Here is a 19737-nt window from a genome sequence, read left to right on the forward strand (position 1 = left end):
TCAGGTTGCTACTACAGAGGTACCCGCAGATCTTTCCTCTCTCACCAAGCAGTATTGGTCTTATGCAGACGTGTTCTCCAAAAAGGCGGCGGAGATCCTTCCGCCCCATCGCCCCTATGACTGTCCTATTGATCTCTTGCCTGGTGCTGAGCCTCCCCGGGGTCGAGTCTATCCGCTATCTCTCCCGGAGACGGAGGCAATGTCACAGTACATCCAGGAAAATCTGGCAAGAGGATTCATTAGGAAGTCAGTGTCACCTGCTGGGGCAGGGTTCTTCTTCGTGCAGAAGAAGAATGGGGAATTGCGTCCATGCATAGACTACAGGGGTCTTAACCGCTATCACCGTTAAAAATAAGTATCCTTTGCCCTTGATATCTGAGCTCTTCGATAGGCTTCGGGGAGCAAGGGTATTTACTAAACTAGATCTGCGGGGTGCTTACAACCTGATTCGCATCCGTGAGGGGGACGAATGGAAGACGGCTTTTAACACCAGGGATGGGCACTATGAATATCTGGTGATGCCCTTCGGGCTCTGTAATGCCCCAGCCGTTTTCCAAGACTTTGTGAACGATATCTTCCGGGATATGCTTTCCACCTCGGTCGTAGTCTATCTGGATGATATTCTCATCTACTCTCCAGATATTGACTCCCACCGGAGAGATGTTTGCAAAGTCTTCGACCTCCTACGGGCAAACTCCCTCTATGCCAAGTTGGAGAAGTGTATGTTTGAGCAGGAGTCCCTACCTTTCCTAGGCTACATCATCTCTGCCCAGGGATTGGCTATGGATCCTGCCAAACTACAGGCTGTGATGGACTGGCAGGAACCCCATTCTCTTAAAGCGGTGCAGCGCTTTATGGGGTTCATTAATTATTATCGCCAGTTCATTCCGCACTTCTCAACTTTGGTAGCTCCCTTGGTTGCCCTCACCAAGAAGGGGGCGAATCCCAAATTGTGGTCTGAGGAGGTCTCCAAGGCCTTTAACTCTATAAAGTCACACTTCGCTAGCGCTCCCATCCTACATCGCCCCGATGTTGATAAGCCATTTATCATGGAGGTGGATGCCTCTTCTGTTGGTGCTGGAGCAGTCCTCTTCCAAAGGGATGCTCAAGGTCGGAAGCATCCTTGCTTCTTTTTCTCCAAGACCTTCTCACCAGCAGAGAGGAATTATTCCATCGGGGACAGGGAGTTGCTAGCCATGAAGTTGGCTTTCTCGGAGTGGAGACATCTCTTGGAGGGAGCACGTTTTCCCTTCCAAGTCTTCACAGACCATAAAAATTTAGTGTACCTGCAGACAGCCCAGCGGTTGAATTCTCGCCAGGCCAGATGGTCCTTATTCTTCTCCCGGTTTCATTTCACCCTCCATTTTCTTTCTGGGGAGAAGAACATTCGGGCCGACGCTCTCTCTCGCTCCGTTGTGTCATCTGCGGAGGAGGAGGAGGAGCCTCGGCTTATTGTCCCCACCGAGAGCTTGAGAACTGTGGCCCCGGTTTCGCTAGAGTCTGTGCCCCCGGGCAAGACTTTTGTTCCATCCAATTTGCGACCGGAGGTTCTCTCTTGGGCACATTCGTCCAGGGTGGGTGGACATTTTGGTACCAAAAGGACATCTGAGTTACTGGCGAGGACGTACTGGTGGCCGCATATGGCTCGTGATGTCGCAGAGTATGTTCGGGCGTGTGTCTCTTGCGCCAAGAACAAGACTCCTCGGCAACGGCCAGCTGGTTTGCTTTTTCCTCTGCCGGTGGCGGACAGGCCCTGGGAGATGGTCGGGATGGACTTTGTGGTGGGCTTACCCAAGTCTCGTAACTGCACCATTATCTGGGTGATCACCGACCATTTTTCCAAAATGGTGCACTTGGTGCCTCTTCCACGGCTACCTTCTGCACGGGCGTTGGCTGTCTTGTTCGTCAAGCATATCTTTCGCCTACACGGTATGCCAGACAAAATTGTTAGTGACCGGGGTCCCCAGTTTGCGTCTCGATTCTGGGGAGAGCTTTGTCGTCTACTCAGTATTGAGTTGAATCTCTCTTCGGCATATCATCCCGAGACGAATGGGTTGGTAGAGAGGGCCAACCAGACCTTGGTCACATATTTACGACATTTTGTTTCTGCCAGGCAGGATGACTGGGCATCCTTGCTACCGTGGGCAGAGTTTGCACTTAACAATGCCGTAGCCGACTCCACCGGTCAGACTCCATTCCTCCTAAATTACGGCCAGCATCCGCGTGTTCCTGTGCCCATGCCTGTGTCTTCTGCTGACTCCAGGGTGGCAGACTGGGCTGTGGAGGCACGGGACATTTGGGACCGCACGCAGGATGCCATTCGGGCCTCCAAGGAGAGAATGAGGTCCTCCGCCGATGTTCATCGGCGCCCCGCTCCGACCTTTGCTCCTGGCGACTTGGTGTGGCTCTCCGCCCGTAACATCAGGCTGCGAGTTGAGTCCACTAAGTTTGCTCCTCGCTACTTGGGTCCCTTCAGGGTTCTCGAACAGGTTAATCCTGTGGTCTACCGTTTGGCTCTTCCTCCACGCTTGGGTATCACCGACACCTTTCATGTGTCCCTCTTGAAACCCGTATACATGTCCCGGTTTTCCGAGTCATCTGCCGGGACATCGGGTTCGTCTACGGACGATTACGAGGTGAACGCTATTTTGGGGTGCAAGGTGGTACGCGGCAAAAAGTTCTATCTGGTGGATTGGAAGGGTTATGGCCCAGAGGACAGGTCATGGGAGCCTGCTGAAAACATTCGGGCCCCACAGCTCATTGCTGCCTTCGAGCGTAGCGAGGCCCAAGGAGGGGGGGGCCCTAGGAGGGGGGGTAATGTTAGGTCTCGAGTTCCCGCTTCTGCACAGGGGGAATCTCGAGCCATCTCCGCTGCGGTCTCCCATTCTTATCCAGCCGCAGTGGAGTCTGCTCAGCAGGGACGTCGGTCCCAGCGTCTTGCTCAGTCTCACTCTGTACAGAGAGTTACTGCTGCTTCTTCAGCTTTTGCCATTAAAGTCAGTGCTGGTCAGCAGCGAGCGGACTTCTCTGGGACTAAGTCCTTGTCTGCATACACTGAGCATGCCCAGGGCAAGATCTCCCGTTGGAGATCGAGGGTCATGTGCTCAGGCTCTGCAGCACATTCCATTGGTCCTCTTGGCAGGTCTTGGAAGGGCAAAGTTTCTGTGGCCACTTCCTGTGCTGCAACTATATAAACTGCGCATGACCGCACGGGCATGCGCTAGTGTAAATTTGCTTACGTGTGTTTGTTGTGAGTGCAAGTCGTCCTTGGATACCCCTTCCCTATTGAATGTCTGTTCGCGGAATGTGTATGGTTGCTATCTAGCGCCCGACTTATCCTACAGCACTAATCACACGTTACAGCGTCCAGTTGCTGTGTCCGCCAGTACGGCGCCGTGCACTTCCTCTGTGCTTTCCTTACCCAAGCCTGGGTGGTTAGTGGCGTTCGTCAGTGCGGCACCGCATGCACTCTTGTGCCCTAATATTGTTATTCAGCTTTCTTACACACCCAGTTGCGGTGTTGTGCCAGCAAGGGTCTAATCGGACTTCAATCCTAGTTGGGGTTGAGTTCGCTGACTACTTGCTCGCCTTCTATGTGCGGTACCGCGATCCTGTGATGCAACAGGATCGCTTCCTTCACGCTGGGTGAAGTTTAACCCACGTGTGTATACTTATGAGTACCGCCATATAGTCCGTCATTACTTAGCAGCAGGTTCCATCTCTGCACGGTGGACCCCGGGCTGCGAACGCACTATACACTATCTGTCTTATTATTTGGTGCGTTCCGCTAGCCCTAACAAAAGGTCCCAGGGGCATTGGTAAGACTAAAGGGTATCCAAGTGAATTCAAACAATCCCATGGGTAGCATGAACGCCGTCTTTGATCGATCATGCTCAGCCAGGGGCACCTGCCAATATCCACTGGCTAGATCTAGGGATGAGAAATGCTTTGCTTTCCCCAAGGCAGACAATGACTCTTCAATTCGGGGCAAGGGATACGAGTCTCTCACCGTGCAAGCATTCAGCTGCCTATAATCGACACAGAAATGTAGGGTCCCGTCCTCCTTCTGCACCAGCACGATGGGAGCCGCCCACGGACTTTAACTCTCCCGAATGACTCCACTCTGCAGCATATGAGACAACATTTCTTTCACCTCCTGATACATCTGAGGCGGAATCTGGTGGTATCTTTTCTGGATCGGTGCAGCACTTCCTGTGGGTATCTCTTGAGTTATGGCTGCAGTGCATCCGAAGTCATCCTCATGATTGGCAAAGATATCTAGGTAACGCTCTAGCACAACTTTCACTTGCTGTACCTGTGGTGGGGTGAGCCCCAACAGTTCAGCTTGCATTTGTTCCAGGATTCGACGCCCCTCTTTCGTGCTTCCAGGCGCGCACTCTGGGGCCATTGTCACAGCTACAGTCCATGTATCTCCTTGTCTCACCACTATCTTGACAACCTCTGGTTGCACCGGTTCTTCAGGCATGCCCAGAACCTGTGCCACTTCACTCTTGTCCAAGAGGGTGAGGCTGTCTGTCCCTAAGTTGACACACCACACTACTATGTTGCTGTCACGGACTATGGCTAAGGTTCGAGCAATGAGGAGTCCGGGTATTTGATCCACTCCAGTGGACTCCGGTGGACTCAATCTGGACTTCCACTCCCTCAAGTGGCGTGCAGGCCTGTACAGACAGTGTGAGCACAGTCTGACCTGGTGGTAGGACAAGTTTAGCAGTGGCGGGGACTACCACCTTCGTTAAGACCTTCCCTGCATTGGACAACTAGTGTCAACTAGACAGCGGATGGCCTGACCATTTATTTTGGCCCATTGCTGAGCATGGCTCCCAGTGGCAAGCTGGCCCTTGGGACCACCACGGCCGCTTGGTCTCCCACCTCTGTGCTTGTGAACTACAACCTGCCAACTACGCCAAGTGTAATCAGGTTGCGAGATGCAGTGACAGACAAGAGGCAGAGCAAGGGTTAACAAGATGCAACAATTTAATATATAGGGTACTCACTCCTCGCAGGGAGGTTAATGGTTAAAGGAAGGATAATAGGGGTAGCAACTGTAAATCAATAGCAGTCCAGTGAAAGAACTTATGTGCTGTATGATCCTCTGCAGCATATGATCTCGCAGGAGGAAAGGTTGTAGAACCTGCAGCGGCTGGGCGATGTCCTCAGATGGGGTCCTTTAAGCGATGGTCCATCTTCTGGCTGCAGTGGTCAGTCTCCGGTACCTTCCGCCGGGCCCCTAGTCCATAAGCACATGTGGTTCAAATAAACAAGGCCACGCCATTCTCTGAGTCAAATGTAAACGGGTGGGAAGCAAGTGGCAAGTTAGGCCGCAAGAGTCTGTCCGGATTTCGGCCTTCTCTCCTCTGCACATGCACAGTACTCACAGTCACGGAGTGCACGGCACTTCTGTCTCTGGCAGCTACTGAACGTATGGTGCTTCTGTCTCTGGCAGCTACTGAGCGCATGGCACTTCACTCTGCAGCAGTCCCACTGGAATCGGCAGGGACCAAACAACGCATCCTGTCGTGGCGCCAGTGCACAGAGGACAGAGCACGCTGCTTACCCGACTGCTCACGGCTGCTGATTCCCGCCAAACTTCCTACGGCTGCGCACACTTTGCTTTTTAAGCTGCCCCTCCTAAATGGGTCATGAGGTCGGTTCTGCTCCTCATTTCTTCCCCCAAGCGACAAGGGAGGCAGTCTCAAAATTTCCAGACCCGGCTCGGGAAAGGTATCCATGGTCCGCTCTTCCTCCTTACACTAACATCAATAGAATGTTAGAACTAGTGATGAGGATGAAGGAGCAACACTTCCACATGCCTGAAAGCTTGTTGATTGGCTGCACTACAGCCTTTCAACAAACTGTATTCGGCATCCGAACTCGAACAGTAAACAGGACTTCTGATAAAAAGTCTATTGGGTTGGTACCGGACACTAGGTTTCCGGTGGGAACCCCGACCTTTACAGTTTGGGTTCGCTCATCCCTAAATATACCGTATATACTCGAGTATAAGCCGAGATTTTCAGCCCACTTTTTTGGGCTGAAAGTCCCCCTCTCGGCTTATACTCGAGTCATATACCCGGGGGTCGGCAGGTGAGGGGGAGCGGGGGCTGTGTAGATATACTTACCTGCTGCGGCACGGTCCCTGCAGTCCCTGGCTTCCCCGGCGCTGCGGATTCTTCCTGTACTGAGTGGTCACATGTCACCGCTCATTACAGAAATGAATAGGCGGCTCCACCCCCCATAGGGGAGGGGCCGCATATTCATTGCTGTAAATGATCGGTAACTGTGACCGCTCAATTACAGGAAGAAGCTGCCGCATTGGGGAAGCCAGGGACTGCAGGGACCGCGCCGCAGCAGGTAAGGGGAGCGCAGCGCTGCGCGATATTTACCTGCTCCTCGCTCCGGTGCGGCTCCGTCTGCAGCGTCCTCTAGCAGTGACGCTCAGGTTAGAGGGCGCGGTGACGTAGTCAGTGCGCGCCCTCTGCTGAGCGTCAGTGCTGGAGACGGAGCCGCACGAGGAGCAGGTAAATATTGAAAGCGCCGGCGTCTTGAGCAAGAGAGGTGAGTATGTGATTTTTTTTTTATGGCAGCACCAGCAGCATTCTATATGGCACAGCATTATATAAGGAGCATCTATGGGGCCATAAAGAACGGTGCAGAGCATTATATATGGCACAGCATTATATAAGGAGCATCTATGGGGCCAAAAAGTACGGTGCAGAGCATTATATATGGCACAGCTTTATAAGGAGCATCTATGGGGAAATAATGAACGGTGCAGAGCAATATACCGTATATGGGGCACAGCTTTATAAGGAGCATCTATGGGGCCATAATCAATGGTGCAGAGCAATATACCGTATATGGGGCACAGCTTTATAAGCAGCATCTATGGGGCCATAATCAACGGTGCAGAGCAATATATATGGGGCACAGCTTTATAAGGAGCATCTATGGGGCCATAATCAATGGTGCAGAGCAATATACCGTATATGGGGCACAGCTTTATAAGCAGCATTTATGGGGCCATAATCAACGGTGCAGAGCAATATATATGGGGCATAGCTTTATAAGGAGCATCTATGGGGCCATAATCAACGGTGCAGAGCAATATATATGGGGCACAGCTTTATAAGTAGCATCTATGGGGCCATAATCAACGGTGCAGAGCAATATATATATGGCACAGCTTTATAAGGAGCATCTATGAGGCCATAATGAACGGTGCTGAGCATTATATGTGGCACAGCTTTATATGGAGCATCTATGGGGCCATAATGAACGGTATAGAGCATTCTATATAGCACAGTTGTATAAGAGCATCTATGGGGCAATAATGAACGGTGCAGAGCATCTATTTTTATTTTTGAAATTTACGAGTAGCTGCTGCATTTTCCACCCTAGGCTTATACTCAAGTCAATAAGTTTTCCCATTTTGTTGTGGCAAAATTAGGGGGGTCGGCTTATACTCGGGTCGGCTTATACTCGAGTATATACGGTAACTTAAATGTGTTACTGAATATGTCTACATGATCAGTATAAAACTAGTTTATTGTGCCATTTTCATCATTGTAAGGAAGTATTTCAGCTACTTCTCATTCAGAATACAATAGGGCTGTTGGCTCAAAGACTGAGTGCGCATGTTTATTGGGTGATCAAGAGGTGTTTGGTCACTTTAAGGCTAGGGTCACACGACTATTTTTCTCTCATCCAAAAAAATAATTCTGATTATACTAATTACACTCTGATCAAATTCTGAGCAAAGTTTGATGAGAGTGTGTTCCGATTTTCTTTTATGTGGAGAAGAAGAAAAATATCTGTCTTCTTCATTCTATTAGTTTGTGAAAATCGAATTACACTCAGACGTCATACAAGTCCTAACACAAATAAGACAAGATACCATGTACATATAATAATCTCTATTTTTATATAGCTCTAACATATTCCGCAGAGCTTTACAGTTTGCACACATTATCATCACTGTCCCCAATGGGGCTCACAATCTAAATTCCCTATCAGTATGTTTTTGTAATGTGGGAGGAAACCGGAGAACCCGGAAGAAACCCACGCAAACACAGAGAGAACATACAAACTCTTTGCAGTTGTTGTCCTTGGTGGGATTTGAACCCAGGACTCCAGCGCTGCAAGACTGCAATGCTAAACACTGAGCCACCGTTATGCCCATACATATATGTTGTTAACGTTCTATCATATATCTGATTTCAGATGACTTTAAAACTTTTGAAGTTGCCTGTGAGAAAATTGCATGGGAAATAGAAGAATATATCCTTTTGTGATCTGGGTGTTGTAGTTATCCTGCTTAAGGAATTAGATTACACATGAGACACAGAGACTGATAACATGACAAAACGGCAAAACTGGTAAGTTATATTATATTATTAATATGTGGTATGCTTGAAATGCCTTCCTTTTAGAATAGTTCCTATGTTGTCTTACTTAAGTGTATCATATTCTAATGTCTAGCAGGGACTATCAGGACAATTGAGGGCAAGCCACTGTGGAGTAGGGGTGCGAAGTCCCATATTATTAGAGTGCCAACCTCCGCTGCTAGGCAGGAACAGCCTAGCAAACAATCTAGGGCTAAATAGGCTTAACATGTGCGATACAAAATTGATCTGAAAAACACAGCATTATATATATATATATATATACATGCCCTGCGAAAGTATTCGGCCCCCTGGAACTTTTCAACCTTTTTCCACATATCATGCTTCAAAAATAAAGATACCAAATGTAAATTTTTGGTGAAGAATCAACAACAACTGGAACACAATTGTGAAGTTGAAGGAAATTTATTGGTTATTTTAAATTTTTGTGGAAATTCAAAAAACTGAAAAGTGGGGCGTGCAATATTATTCAGCCACTTTACTTTCAGTCCAGCAAACTCACTCCAGAAGTTCATTGCAGATCTCTGAATGATCCAATGTTGTCCTAAATGCCTAATGATAATAAATATAATCCACCTGTGTGTAATCAAGTCTCCATATAAATGCACCTGCTCTGTGAGAGTCTCAGGGTTCTGTTTGAAGCACAGAGAGCATCATGAAGACCAAGGAACACAACAGACAGGTCCGTGATACTGTTGTGAAGAAGTTTAAAGCCAGATTTGGATGCAAAATGATTTCCAAAACTTTAAACCTCCCAAGGAGAACTGTGCAAGCGATCATATTGAAATGGAAGGAGTATCATACCACTGCAAGTCTACCAAGACCCGGCTGTCCCTCTAAACTTTCATCTCAAACAAGGAGAAGACTGATCAGAGATTCAGCCAAGAAGCCCATGATCACTCTGGATGAACTGCAGAGATCTACAGCTGAGGTGGGACAGTCTGTCCATAGGACAACAATCAGTCGTACACTGCACAAATCTGGCCTTTATGGAAGAGTGGCAAGAAGAAAGCCATTTCTCAAAGATATCCATAAAACGTGTAATTTAAAGTTTGCAACAAGCCACCTGGGAGACACACCAAACATGTGGAAAAGGTGCTCTGGTCAGATGAAACCAAAATTGGCGACAATTCCAAACAATATGTTTGGCGTAAAGGCAACACAGCTCATCACCCTGAATACACCATCTCCACTGTCACACATGGTGGTGGCAGCATCATGGTTTGGGCCTGCTTTTCTTCAGCAGGGACAGGGAAAATGGTTAAAATTGATGGGAAGATGGATGGAGCCAAATACAGGACCAGCCTTGAAGAAAACCTGTTGGAGTCTACAAAAGACCTGAGCCTGGGATGGAGATTCGTCTTCCAACAAGACAATGATCCCAAACATAAAACAAAATCTACCATGGAATGGTTCACAAATAAACGTATCCAGGTGTTAGAATGGCCAAGTCAAAGTCCAGACCTCAATCCAATCGAGAATCTGTGGACAGAGCTGAAAACTGCTGTTCACAAACGATCTCCATCAAACCTCACTGAGCTCGATCTGTTTGCCAAGGATGAATGGGCAAGAATTTCAGTCTCTCGATGTACAAAACTGATAGAGACATACCCCAAGCGACTTGCAGCTGTAATTGCAGCAAAAGGTGGCACAGCAAAGTATTAAGTTAAAGGGGCCGAATAATATTGAACGCCCCACTTTTCTGTTTTTGAATTTCCACAAAAATGTAAAATAACCAATACATTTTGTTCAACTTCACAATTGTGTTCCACTTGTTGTTGATTCTTCACCAAAAATTTACATTTGGTATCTTTATATTTGAAGCATGATATTTGGGAAAAGGTTGAAATGTTCCACGGGCCCGAATACGTTCGCAAGGCACTGTATATATATGTAAGAGATATTTATTTATTTGGTACATTCAGGTATACAAAAGGCTGATGATATTCTAGTGCTGTGGGATCTGAACTGCTCTATATACAGGTGCTTCTCACAAAATTAGAATATCATCAAAAAGTTAATTTATTTCAGTTCTTCAATACAAAAAGTGAATCTCTGATATATTATATAGAGCCATTACAGAGTGATCTATTTCAAGTGTTTATTTCTATTAATGTTGATGATTATGGCTTGCAGCCAATGAAAACCCAAAAGTCATTATCTCATTAAATTAGAATATTTTATAACACCAGCTTGAAAAATGATTTTAAAATCCGAAATGTTGGCCTACTGAAATGTATGTTCAATAAATGCACTTAATACTTGGTCAGGGATCCTTTTGCATCAATTGCTGCATCAAAGCGGCTTGGCATGGAGGTGATCAGCCTGTGACACTGCTGCCCTTGCATACACTAACTGACACTTACTGCTTCTGTTACTAGCCCTCACTTCCCCCCTCCCAACTTAGCTGGCCGCTTCAGTTAACTCTGTCCCAGCTAAGGCTACTTTCACACTGGCATTTTTTTTAATATGTCGCAATGCGTCGTTTAGGGGAAAAAACGCATCCTGCAAAGTTGTTTGCAGGATGCGTTTTTGCCCCATAGAGTTACATTACCGACGCATTGCCTATTCTGTCCTATCTAGCTAGAGTGGCCTCCTGTGCTAAATCCTGTTTTTTCTGCCTGTGTATGTTTTTTCCTCTCCGACTCACCGCCAATATTTGTGGGGGGCTGTCTATCCTTTGGGGATTTTCTCTGAGGCAAGATAGTATTCCGATTTCCATCTTTAGGGGTATTTAGTCCTCCGGCTGTGACGAGGTGTCTAGGTGTGTTAGGTACACTCCAGGGCTACTTCTCATGCAGCTCCAAGGTCTCCGGATCATAACAGTACAACTGGCCAACAATGAGTTAAATGCATCTCAGAAGAAGGGAAGGAAGCTCTTGAGACATTTTTTTTTCTCCAGTCTGTTTTGTGTTCTCTTCCCTCTTAATATCTGGGTGGCTGAGGAGCCTGGTGCAAGCATGAATGTTCAGGAATTAGCTTCTCGTGTAGACCAGCTTGCTGCTAGGGTGCAAGGTATTTCTGATTATATTGTTCAGACTCCTGCTTTAGAACCGAAGATTCCTACTCCTGATTTGTTTTCTGGTGACAGGTCTAAATTTTTGAGTTTTAAAAACAACTGTAAACTGTTTTTTGACCTGAGACCTCGATCCTCTGGTAATACCATTCAGCACGTAAAGATCGTAATCTCCCTGCTGCGTGGCGACCCGCAGGATTGGGCGTTTTCCCTGGAATCTGGGAATCTGGCTTTGCTTAATATTGACTCCTTTTTTCAGGCTTTAGGACTATTATATGATGAACCTAATTCTGTGGATCAAGCTGAGAAGACCTTGTTGGCCCTGTCTCAGGGTCAAGAGGTGGCAGAATTGTATTGTCAGAAATTCAGAAAATGGTCTGTATTGACTAAATGGAATAATGATGCTTTGGCAGCAATTTTCAGAAGGGGGCTTTCTGAATCCGTTAAAGATGTTATGGTGGGGTTTCCCACGCCTTCTGGTCTGAGTGATTCTATGTCTCTGGCCATTCAGATTGACCGACGCCTGCGGGAGCGCAGAACTGTGCGCGCTGTGGCGTTATCCTCAGAGCAAATTTCTGAGCCTATGCAATGTGATAGAATTCTGTCCAGAACGGAACGACAAGGTTTCAGACGTCAAAATAGGTTGTGTTATTATTGTGGCGACGCTTCTCATGTCATTTTTGTCTACCCTAAGCGGTCAAAGAGGATCGCCAGTACTATTACCATCAGTACTGTACAACCTAAATTTCTGTTATCTGTGTCCTTGATCTGTTCATTGTCATCATTTTCTGTCATGGCGTTTGTGGATTCAGGCGCCGCCTTGAACTTAATGGACTTTGAGTTTGCCAGGCGTTGTGGTTTTCCCTTGCAGCCTTTGCAGAACCCTATTCCTTTAAGGAGCATTGATGCTACTCCCTTGGCTAAAAATAAGCCCCAATTTTGGACACAGGTGACCATGCGCATGGCGCCAGCCCATCAGGAAGATTGTCGATTTCTGGTGTTGCATAATTTGCATGATGCTATCGTGCTGGGTTTTCCATGGTTGCAGGTACATAATCCTGTTTTGGATTGGAAGTCCATGTCTGTGAATAGTTGGGGTTGTCAGGGGGTTCATAATGATGTTCCTCTGATGTCTATCGCCCCTTCTCCCTCTTCTGAAATTCCGGAGTTTTTGTCTGATTTTCAGGATGTATTCGATGAGCCCAAGTCCAGCTTCCTTCCACCACACAGGGACTGCGATTGTGCTATTGACTTGATTCCAGGCTGTAAGTTTCCTAAGGGCCGACTTTTCAACCTGTCTGTACCTGAACATACCGCCATGCGGAGCTATATTAAGGAGTCTTTGGAGAAAGGGCATATTCGGCCATCTTCTTCACCGTTGGGAACGGGGTTCTTTTTTGTTTCTAAAAAAGATGGTTCCTTAAGACCCTGTATTGATTATCGCCTCTTGAATAAGATCACGGTCAAGTTTCAATATCCTTTACCTTTGCTTCCCGATTTGTTTGCTAGGATTAAGGGAGCTAGTTGGTTTACTAAGATTGACCTTCGGGGGGCTTATAATCTTGTTCGTATTAAGCAGGGTGATGAATGGAAAACTGCGTTTAACACGCCCGAGGGCCATTTTGAATACCTTGTGATGCCATTCGGACTCTCTAATGCTCCATCTGTTTTTTAGTCCTTCATGCATGATATCTTCCGGGATTATCTTGATAAATTCCTGATTGTATATTTGGACGATATTTTGATTTTTTCCGATGATTGGGAGTCTCATGTGCAGCAGGTCAGGATGGTATTTCAGATCCTTCGTGACAATGCCTTGTTTGTGAAAGGGTCTAAGTGTCTTTTTGGGGTGCAGAAGGTTTCCTTTTTGGGCTTTATTTTTTCTTCCTCGTCTATAGAGATGGATCCGGTTAAGGTTCAGGCTATTCATGATTGGATTCAGCCCACATCCGTGAAGAGCCTTCAGAAATTTTTGGGTTTTGCTAATTTTTATCGCCGTTTCATTGCTAATTTTTCCAGTGTGGTTAAACCCTTGACTGATTTGGCGAAGAAGGGCGCTGATGTGGCGAATTGGTCCCCTGCGGCTGTCTCTGCCTTTCAGGAACTTAAGCATCGTTTTACTTCTGCTCCTGTGTTGCGTCAACCGGATGTTTCTCTTCCATTTCAGGTTGAGGTTGACGCTTCTGAGATTGGGGCAGGGACTGTTTTGTCTCAGAGGGATCCTGTTGGTTCCTTAATGAAACCGTGTGCCTTCTTTTCCCGTAAGTTTTCGCCTGCTGAACGCAATTATGATGTCGGCAATTGGGAGTTGTTGGCTATGAAGTGGGCATTTGAGGAGTGGCGACATTGGCTTGAGGGAGCTAAGCACCGTATTGTGGTCTTGACCGATCATAACTCTGAGGCAAGAGAGTTTTCCTATTTCCATCTTTAGGGATATTTAGTCTTAGGCTGTGTCGAGGTGTCTAGGTCTGGTTAGGCACACCCAACGGCTACTTCTAGTTGCGGTAATAGGATCAGGGGTTGCGGTCAGTAAAGTTACCACTGCTCCAGCGAAGGTCATTTCATGCTGCTCCAAGGCCACCTGATCATAACATGCTGTGTATAAAAGACTTTGTCACGACGTGCAGTTGCCCATGGAAACTGGACACAGGGAAGTCCGGCGTGTTTAAGGACTATGATTTAAAGCCGTGTACTATGTAGTGCTATGAATTGGAGTGAACTGAGCACTCATGATATGCACTTGTGTGAAGTTTGAACGTTTATTGTGTGAAGTAAACACATTAAAAAGACTTTTGTTTTGAATTTTGTGGGTCACTGCCTCATCACCGCGTAACGGCACGACCGCTGTACTACACGTCATATGTTGGCGACATGCATGCTCACGTCAGCTGCTGGCCTGTGATTGGCTGGCGGCTTTTAACTGTTGCAGTGCGGAGGAATTTCCTGTATGGCAACAGATTTTAACTGAACATGCATCTGAGAATGCACGATCAGTTACTGAAGAAGCAGAATCCTGCCTCTGGGGCCCGATGAGCAGAAGAGAAGGGGCCGCTGCGGGCCCTCTCTGCTCTACGCTACGGGCCCAGTACGCAAGTAAGGGCAGTAATGACCTGATGGCGACCCTGTATACTCGGGACTACCGAACACAGGAAGGACTTGGGTATTTTGGATACAAGTAAGTTGAGTAGCATTAATCAATGTCAAGGAGTAGCTGCAAAAGCAAAACAAGATTTTAGGGTGTATAAAAAGACAGATAAGATAGCAGGATTTTAACTTATTGTTACCCCTTTATAAATCACTTGTGAGTCCACATCTATAATACTGGATCCAGGTTTGGGCTTCACATTTTAAAAAGGATATTCAGACGTTAGTCAGTTCAAAAGCGGGCAACTAGATTTTTACAAGGGATGGAAGATCTTTTATATGATGAGAGGTTGGAAAAGTTGGGCTTCTTTAGCTTACAAATCAGATGTCTCAGAAGAGATCTCCTTTATATGCATAAATACATGTGTGGTCAGTACAAAGGACTGGCACCAAGTGAAGAACACTCTCCAGGAAATAGATGTTTTAGTATCTTAGTCTACCATAAAGAGAAGACTTAATGGGGCACATACAGAAGGTTCACTTCAAGATGCAAACCATAAGCCTTAAAAATAGAAAGGCCAGATTAGACTTTGCCAAAAAAATCTAAAGAAGCCAGCCCAGTTCTGGAAAAGCATTCTTTGGTCAGATAAAACTAAGATTAACTTGTACCAGAATGATGGGAAAAATTATATATGGAGACGGCTTTGAATGTCTCTTGATCCAATGCACATCACATCCCCTGTAAAACATGATTGAGGAAGTGTGATGGCATGGGCATGCATGGTTTCCAATGGCACTGGGTTCACTAGTGCTTAATGATATGACTGAAGACAGAAGCAGCCAGATGAATTCTGAAGTGTACAGGGCTATACTTTCTGCTCAGATTCAACCAAATGCAGCAAGGATGATTGGACGACACTTCACAGTACAGAAGAACAATGACCTAAAACATAATGCCACCCAGGAGATTATTTACGAAAAGAAGTGAAATATTCTGCAATGGCAATGTCAGTCACCAGATCTCAACCCGATCGAGCTTGCATTACACATTCTTAAGACAAAACTTAAGGGAAAAAAGACCCACAAACAGGAAAGAACTGTAATCAGCTGCACTAAAGGCCTGTCAAATTATCACAACGGAGGAAACCCAGTGTTTGCTGACGTCCATGGCTTCCAGACCTCAGGCAGTTCGGTCGATCAAAACTGTGCCGCTAATTATAGACCTGTCTCTAATCTTCCCTTCATCTCTAAACTCCTCGAACGCCTGGTCCACTCCAGTCTTACCCGCTATCTCTCAGATAACTCTCTTCTCGACCCTCTTCAATCTGGCTTCCGCTCTTTACACTCTACTGAAACTGCCCTCACTAAAGTCTCTAATGACCTACTAACAGCTAAATCTAATGGTCACTACTCCATGCTAATTCTCTTGGATCTCTCTGCAGCATTCGACACTGTGGATCATCAGCTCCTCCTCACTATGCTCCGCTCCATCGGCCTCAAGGACACCGTTCTCTCCTGGTTCTCCTCCTATCTCTCTGACCGATCCTTCACTGTATGTTTTGCTGGTTCCTCCTCCTCTCACCTTCCCCTTACTGTTGGGGTTCCTCAAGGATCAGTCCTAGGCCCCCTCCTCTTCTCGTTGTATACTGCCCCTATTGGACAAACAATCAGTAGATTTGGTTTCCAGTACCATCTCTATGCTGACGACACCCAATTATACACTTCTTCTCCTGATATCACACCGACCTTTTTAGAAAACACCAGTGATTGTCTTACCGCTGTCTCTAACATCATGTCCTCCCTCTATCTGAAACTAAACCTGTCAAAAACTGAACTCCTCGTGTTCTCTCCCTCTACTAACCTACCTTTGCCTGACATTGCCATCTCCGTGTGCGGTTCCACCATTACTCCAAAGCAACATGCCCGCTGCCTTGGGGTCATCCTTGATTCTGACCTTTCATTCACCCCCTACATCCGATCACTGGCTCGCTCTTCTTACCTGCATCTCAAAAACATTTCTAGAATTCGCCCTTTTCTTACTTTCGACTCTGCAAAAACTCTTACTGTTTCACTTATTCATTCTCGTCTGGACTATTGTAACTCTCTACTAATCGGCCTCCCTCTTGCAAAACTCTCCCCGCTCCAATCTGTCCTGAATGCTGCAGCCAGGATCATATTCCTCACCAACCGTTACACCGATGCCTCTACCCTGTGCCAGTCATTACACTGGCTACCCATCCACTCCAGAATCCAGTACAAAACTACTACCCTCATCCACAAAGCACTCCATGGCTCAGCACCACCCTACATCTCCTCCCTGGTCTCAGTCTACCACCCTACCCGTGCCCTCCGCTCCGCTAATGACCTCAGGTTAGCATCCTCAATAATCAGAACCTCCCACTCCCGTCTCCAAGACTTTACACGTGCTGCGCCGATTTTTTGGAATGCACTACCTAGGTTAATACGATTAATCCCCAATCCCCACAGTTTTAAGCATTAACCTAACGATCCCTGTGTGGCCTATTTATAATAAAAAAGAAAAAAAAAAAAAGGTTCCTCGCATCATGTTCTCATACACTTTATGCAGTATTAGCCCTCTGTGTCTGTACTGCTACATACTGGTTCATGCAGCTTTACATGAACACCTGAGCCTTACACTATAGCTGGTCCGAATAACTAAAGCAATTGTTACCATCCACCTCTCGTGTCTCCCCTTTTCCCCATAGTTTGTAAGCTTGCGAGCAGGGCCCTCACTCCTCCTGGTATCTGTTTTGAACTGTATTTCTGTTATGCTGTAATGTCTATTGTCTGTACAAGTCCCCTCTATAATTTGTAAAGCGCTGCGGAATATGTTGGCGCTATATAAATAAAAATTATTATTATTATATTATTATATTATTGCCTGCAAAGGATTCTCCACAGAGTCCAGGGCTCCTTTTCACTTGCGAGAAATACGTGCGAGTCTCGCAGGTTAAAACCAAGCTCTCGCACCGATACTTGGGAGCGGAGCGTGCAGCTCCATGTATTGCTCCGCTCTGGAGTGCCGGCGCCAGAGCTTGGTTTTAGCCTGCGAGACTAGCACGTATTTCTCGCAAGTGAAAAGGAGCCCTAATAAAAATGAACATTTTGTTTACGGTAAAGTTAATTTGTTCAATTACTACTCAGCCCATGAAATGAGGAAAAATGGTTGCAATTCCTAATCTTTTCACAGGATATTTTTGTTCAACCCCTTTAATTAGACCTGAAGGTCTACACTTCAATTGTATCTCAGTTGTTTCATTTTACATAAAAAAAATTAGTGGCATAAAAAATCCCAAATCTCGAAGATTCGGTCACTGTCCAAATACTTCTGAACCTAACAAGATTTGCACTGTTATTTCACAGTTTACCTGTATGGGCATGATCAAGTAAATTTTGTAAATGAACATAAATAAGATGATCTAGGACTAGTCTAGCCAGATCTTTCTTAAGACAATAAATTCTACTGAATTATTGTAATTCCTTTATTTACTGCTGACTGATTTTGCAATATGGTTATACAATGCATTCGGTTATGGTCCTTAACATTCCCACGCATATACAAAGAAATTAAAGCCACAGATATGAAGTACAGAAACAGGATCAGGAGTCGAATTAGTAACCTGAAGGATCCGAAGAATCCCAGTCTGAGACGTAACGTGCTCTGTGGAGTGGTATCCCCACAGAACATAGCAATAATGACAGCTGAGGTGAATACATTTAATAAATCAAGTCAAGAAGTGATATACAAATACACATAGCTGTAACACATAGAAGTGGCTTACCTCTGGGGTTCAAAGATCTCAAGATGTGTGGTGCGATATCACAAGCTCTCAATAAACTTTAACATTTCAATTATTCACAAAGTCTGGCAATATGATGTTCCACAATCTGGAGCTCGGAGACCTGCAGGAAACACACTGTGGAGTATGTAGGAAGAGCTTTGCTCCGGTAGGTGAGTATCAATTGTTTTTTTTTCCCCCCAAATCCTGGGCTCATTTGGAATGCGCATTAATGTAATGTACACCCCATTTAAAGGTACCGTCACATTTAGCGACGCTGCAGCGATCTAGACAACGATCCCGATCGCTGCAGTGTCGCTGTGTGGTCGCTGGAGAGCTGTCACACAGACAGCTCTCCAGCGACCAACTATGCGAAGTCCACTGGCGCAGGGCCGCGCTTAGTAACCCGATGTTTACCCTGGTTACCAGTGCTAATGTAAAAAAAACCAAACACTACATACTTACATTCCGGTGTCTGTCCCCCGGCGCTGTGCTTTCCTGCACTGACTGTGAGCGCCGGCTGGCCGTAAAGCACAGCGGTGACGTCACCGCTGTAATCTGCTTTACGGCTGGCCGGCGCTGACAGTGCAGGGAAGCAGAACACCGAGGGACGCGACAGACACCGGAATGTAAGTATGCAGTGTGTGGATTTTTTTACATTTACACTGGTAACCAGGGTAAACATTGGGTTACTAAGCGCGGCCCTGTGCTTAGTAACCCGATGTTTACCCTGGTTACCAGTGAAGACATCGCTGAATCGGCGTATCACACACGCCGATTCAGCGATGTCTGCGGGAGATCCAGCGACGAAATAAAGTTTCTGGACTTTCTGCTCCGACCAACGATGTCACAGCAGGATCCTGATCGCTGCTGCCTGTCAAACTCAACGATATCGCTAGCCAGGACGCTGCAACGTCACGGATCGCTAGCGATATCGTTGTGAAGTTGGTCAGTGTGAAGGTACCTTAAGTCTTAGGCCGGGATCACACATGCGAGAAACACGTCCGTGTCTCGCATGTGAAATCCAAGCTCTGGCGCCGGCACTCCAGAGCGGAGCGTGCGGCTCCATGTGTTGCTATGTGGCCGCACGCTCCGCTCTGGAGTGCCGGCGCCAGAGGAGGGATTTCACATGCGAGACACGGACGTGTTTCTCGCATGTGTGATCCCGGCCTTACTGGTGTCCATGCGCATGTCTGGTTTTGCCCACCTGTTTTCCAAGTCCAATGGTTGATTAATTGAAGTTGCAAGAATGTTAAAAAATTTATAAAAGTGTTATACAAAATGTATCAGAAAAGAAAACGTGGCAATGGTATTGGACAGAGTAGGGTAAAGGAAAAATGTAAGCTGCTAGAAATGTATGAGCTGTTCGCATCAGCACCAATATCACCACCATTGGCACCAGCTGTCCGAG

General features: G+C 46.5%; 1 protein-coding gene across 1 annotated transcript in view; it reads left to right on the forward strand.

Annotated features, from left to right (window-relative positions):
* Positions 1-19737, forward strand: part of LOC138669862 (transcription elongation factor A protein 3-like) — a 334979-nt gene that overhangs the window by 251680 nt on the left and 63562 nt on the right. The window contains exons 10-11 of the mRNA XM_069756695.1: positions 8245-8301; positions 18100-18254. Of these exons, the coding sequence (XP_069612796.1) occupies positions 8245-8301; positions 18100-18254 (212 nt within the window). The remainder of the gene's footprint in view (positions 1-8244; positions 8302-18099; positions 18255-19737) is intronic.

Source organism: Ranitomeya imitator, chromosome 3, assembly GCF_032444005.1.
Source record: "Ranitomeya imitator isolate aRanImi1 chromosome 3, aRanImi1.pri, whole genome shotgun sequence".
In the NCBI taxonomy this organism is placed as follows: domain Eukaryota; kingdom Metazoa; phylum Chordata; class Amphibia; order Anura; family Dendrobatidae; genus Ranitomeya; species Ranitomeya imitator.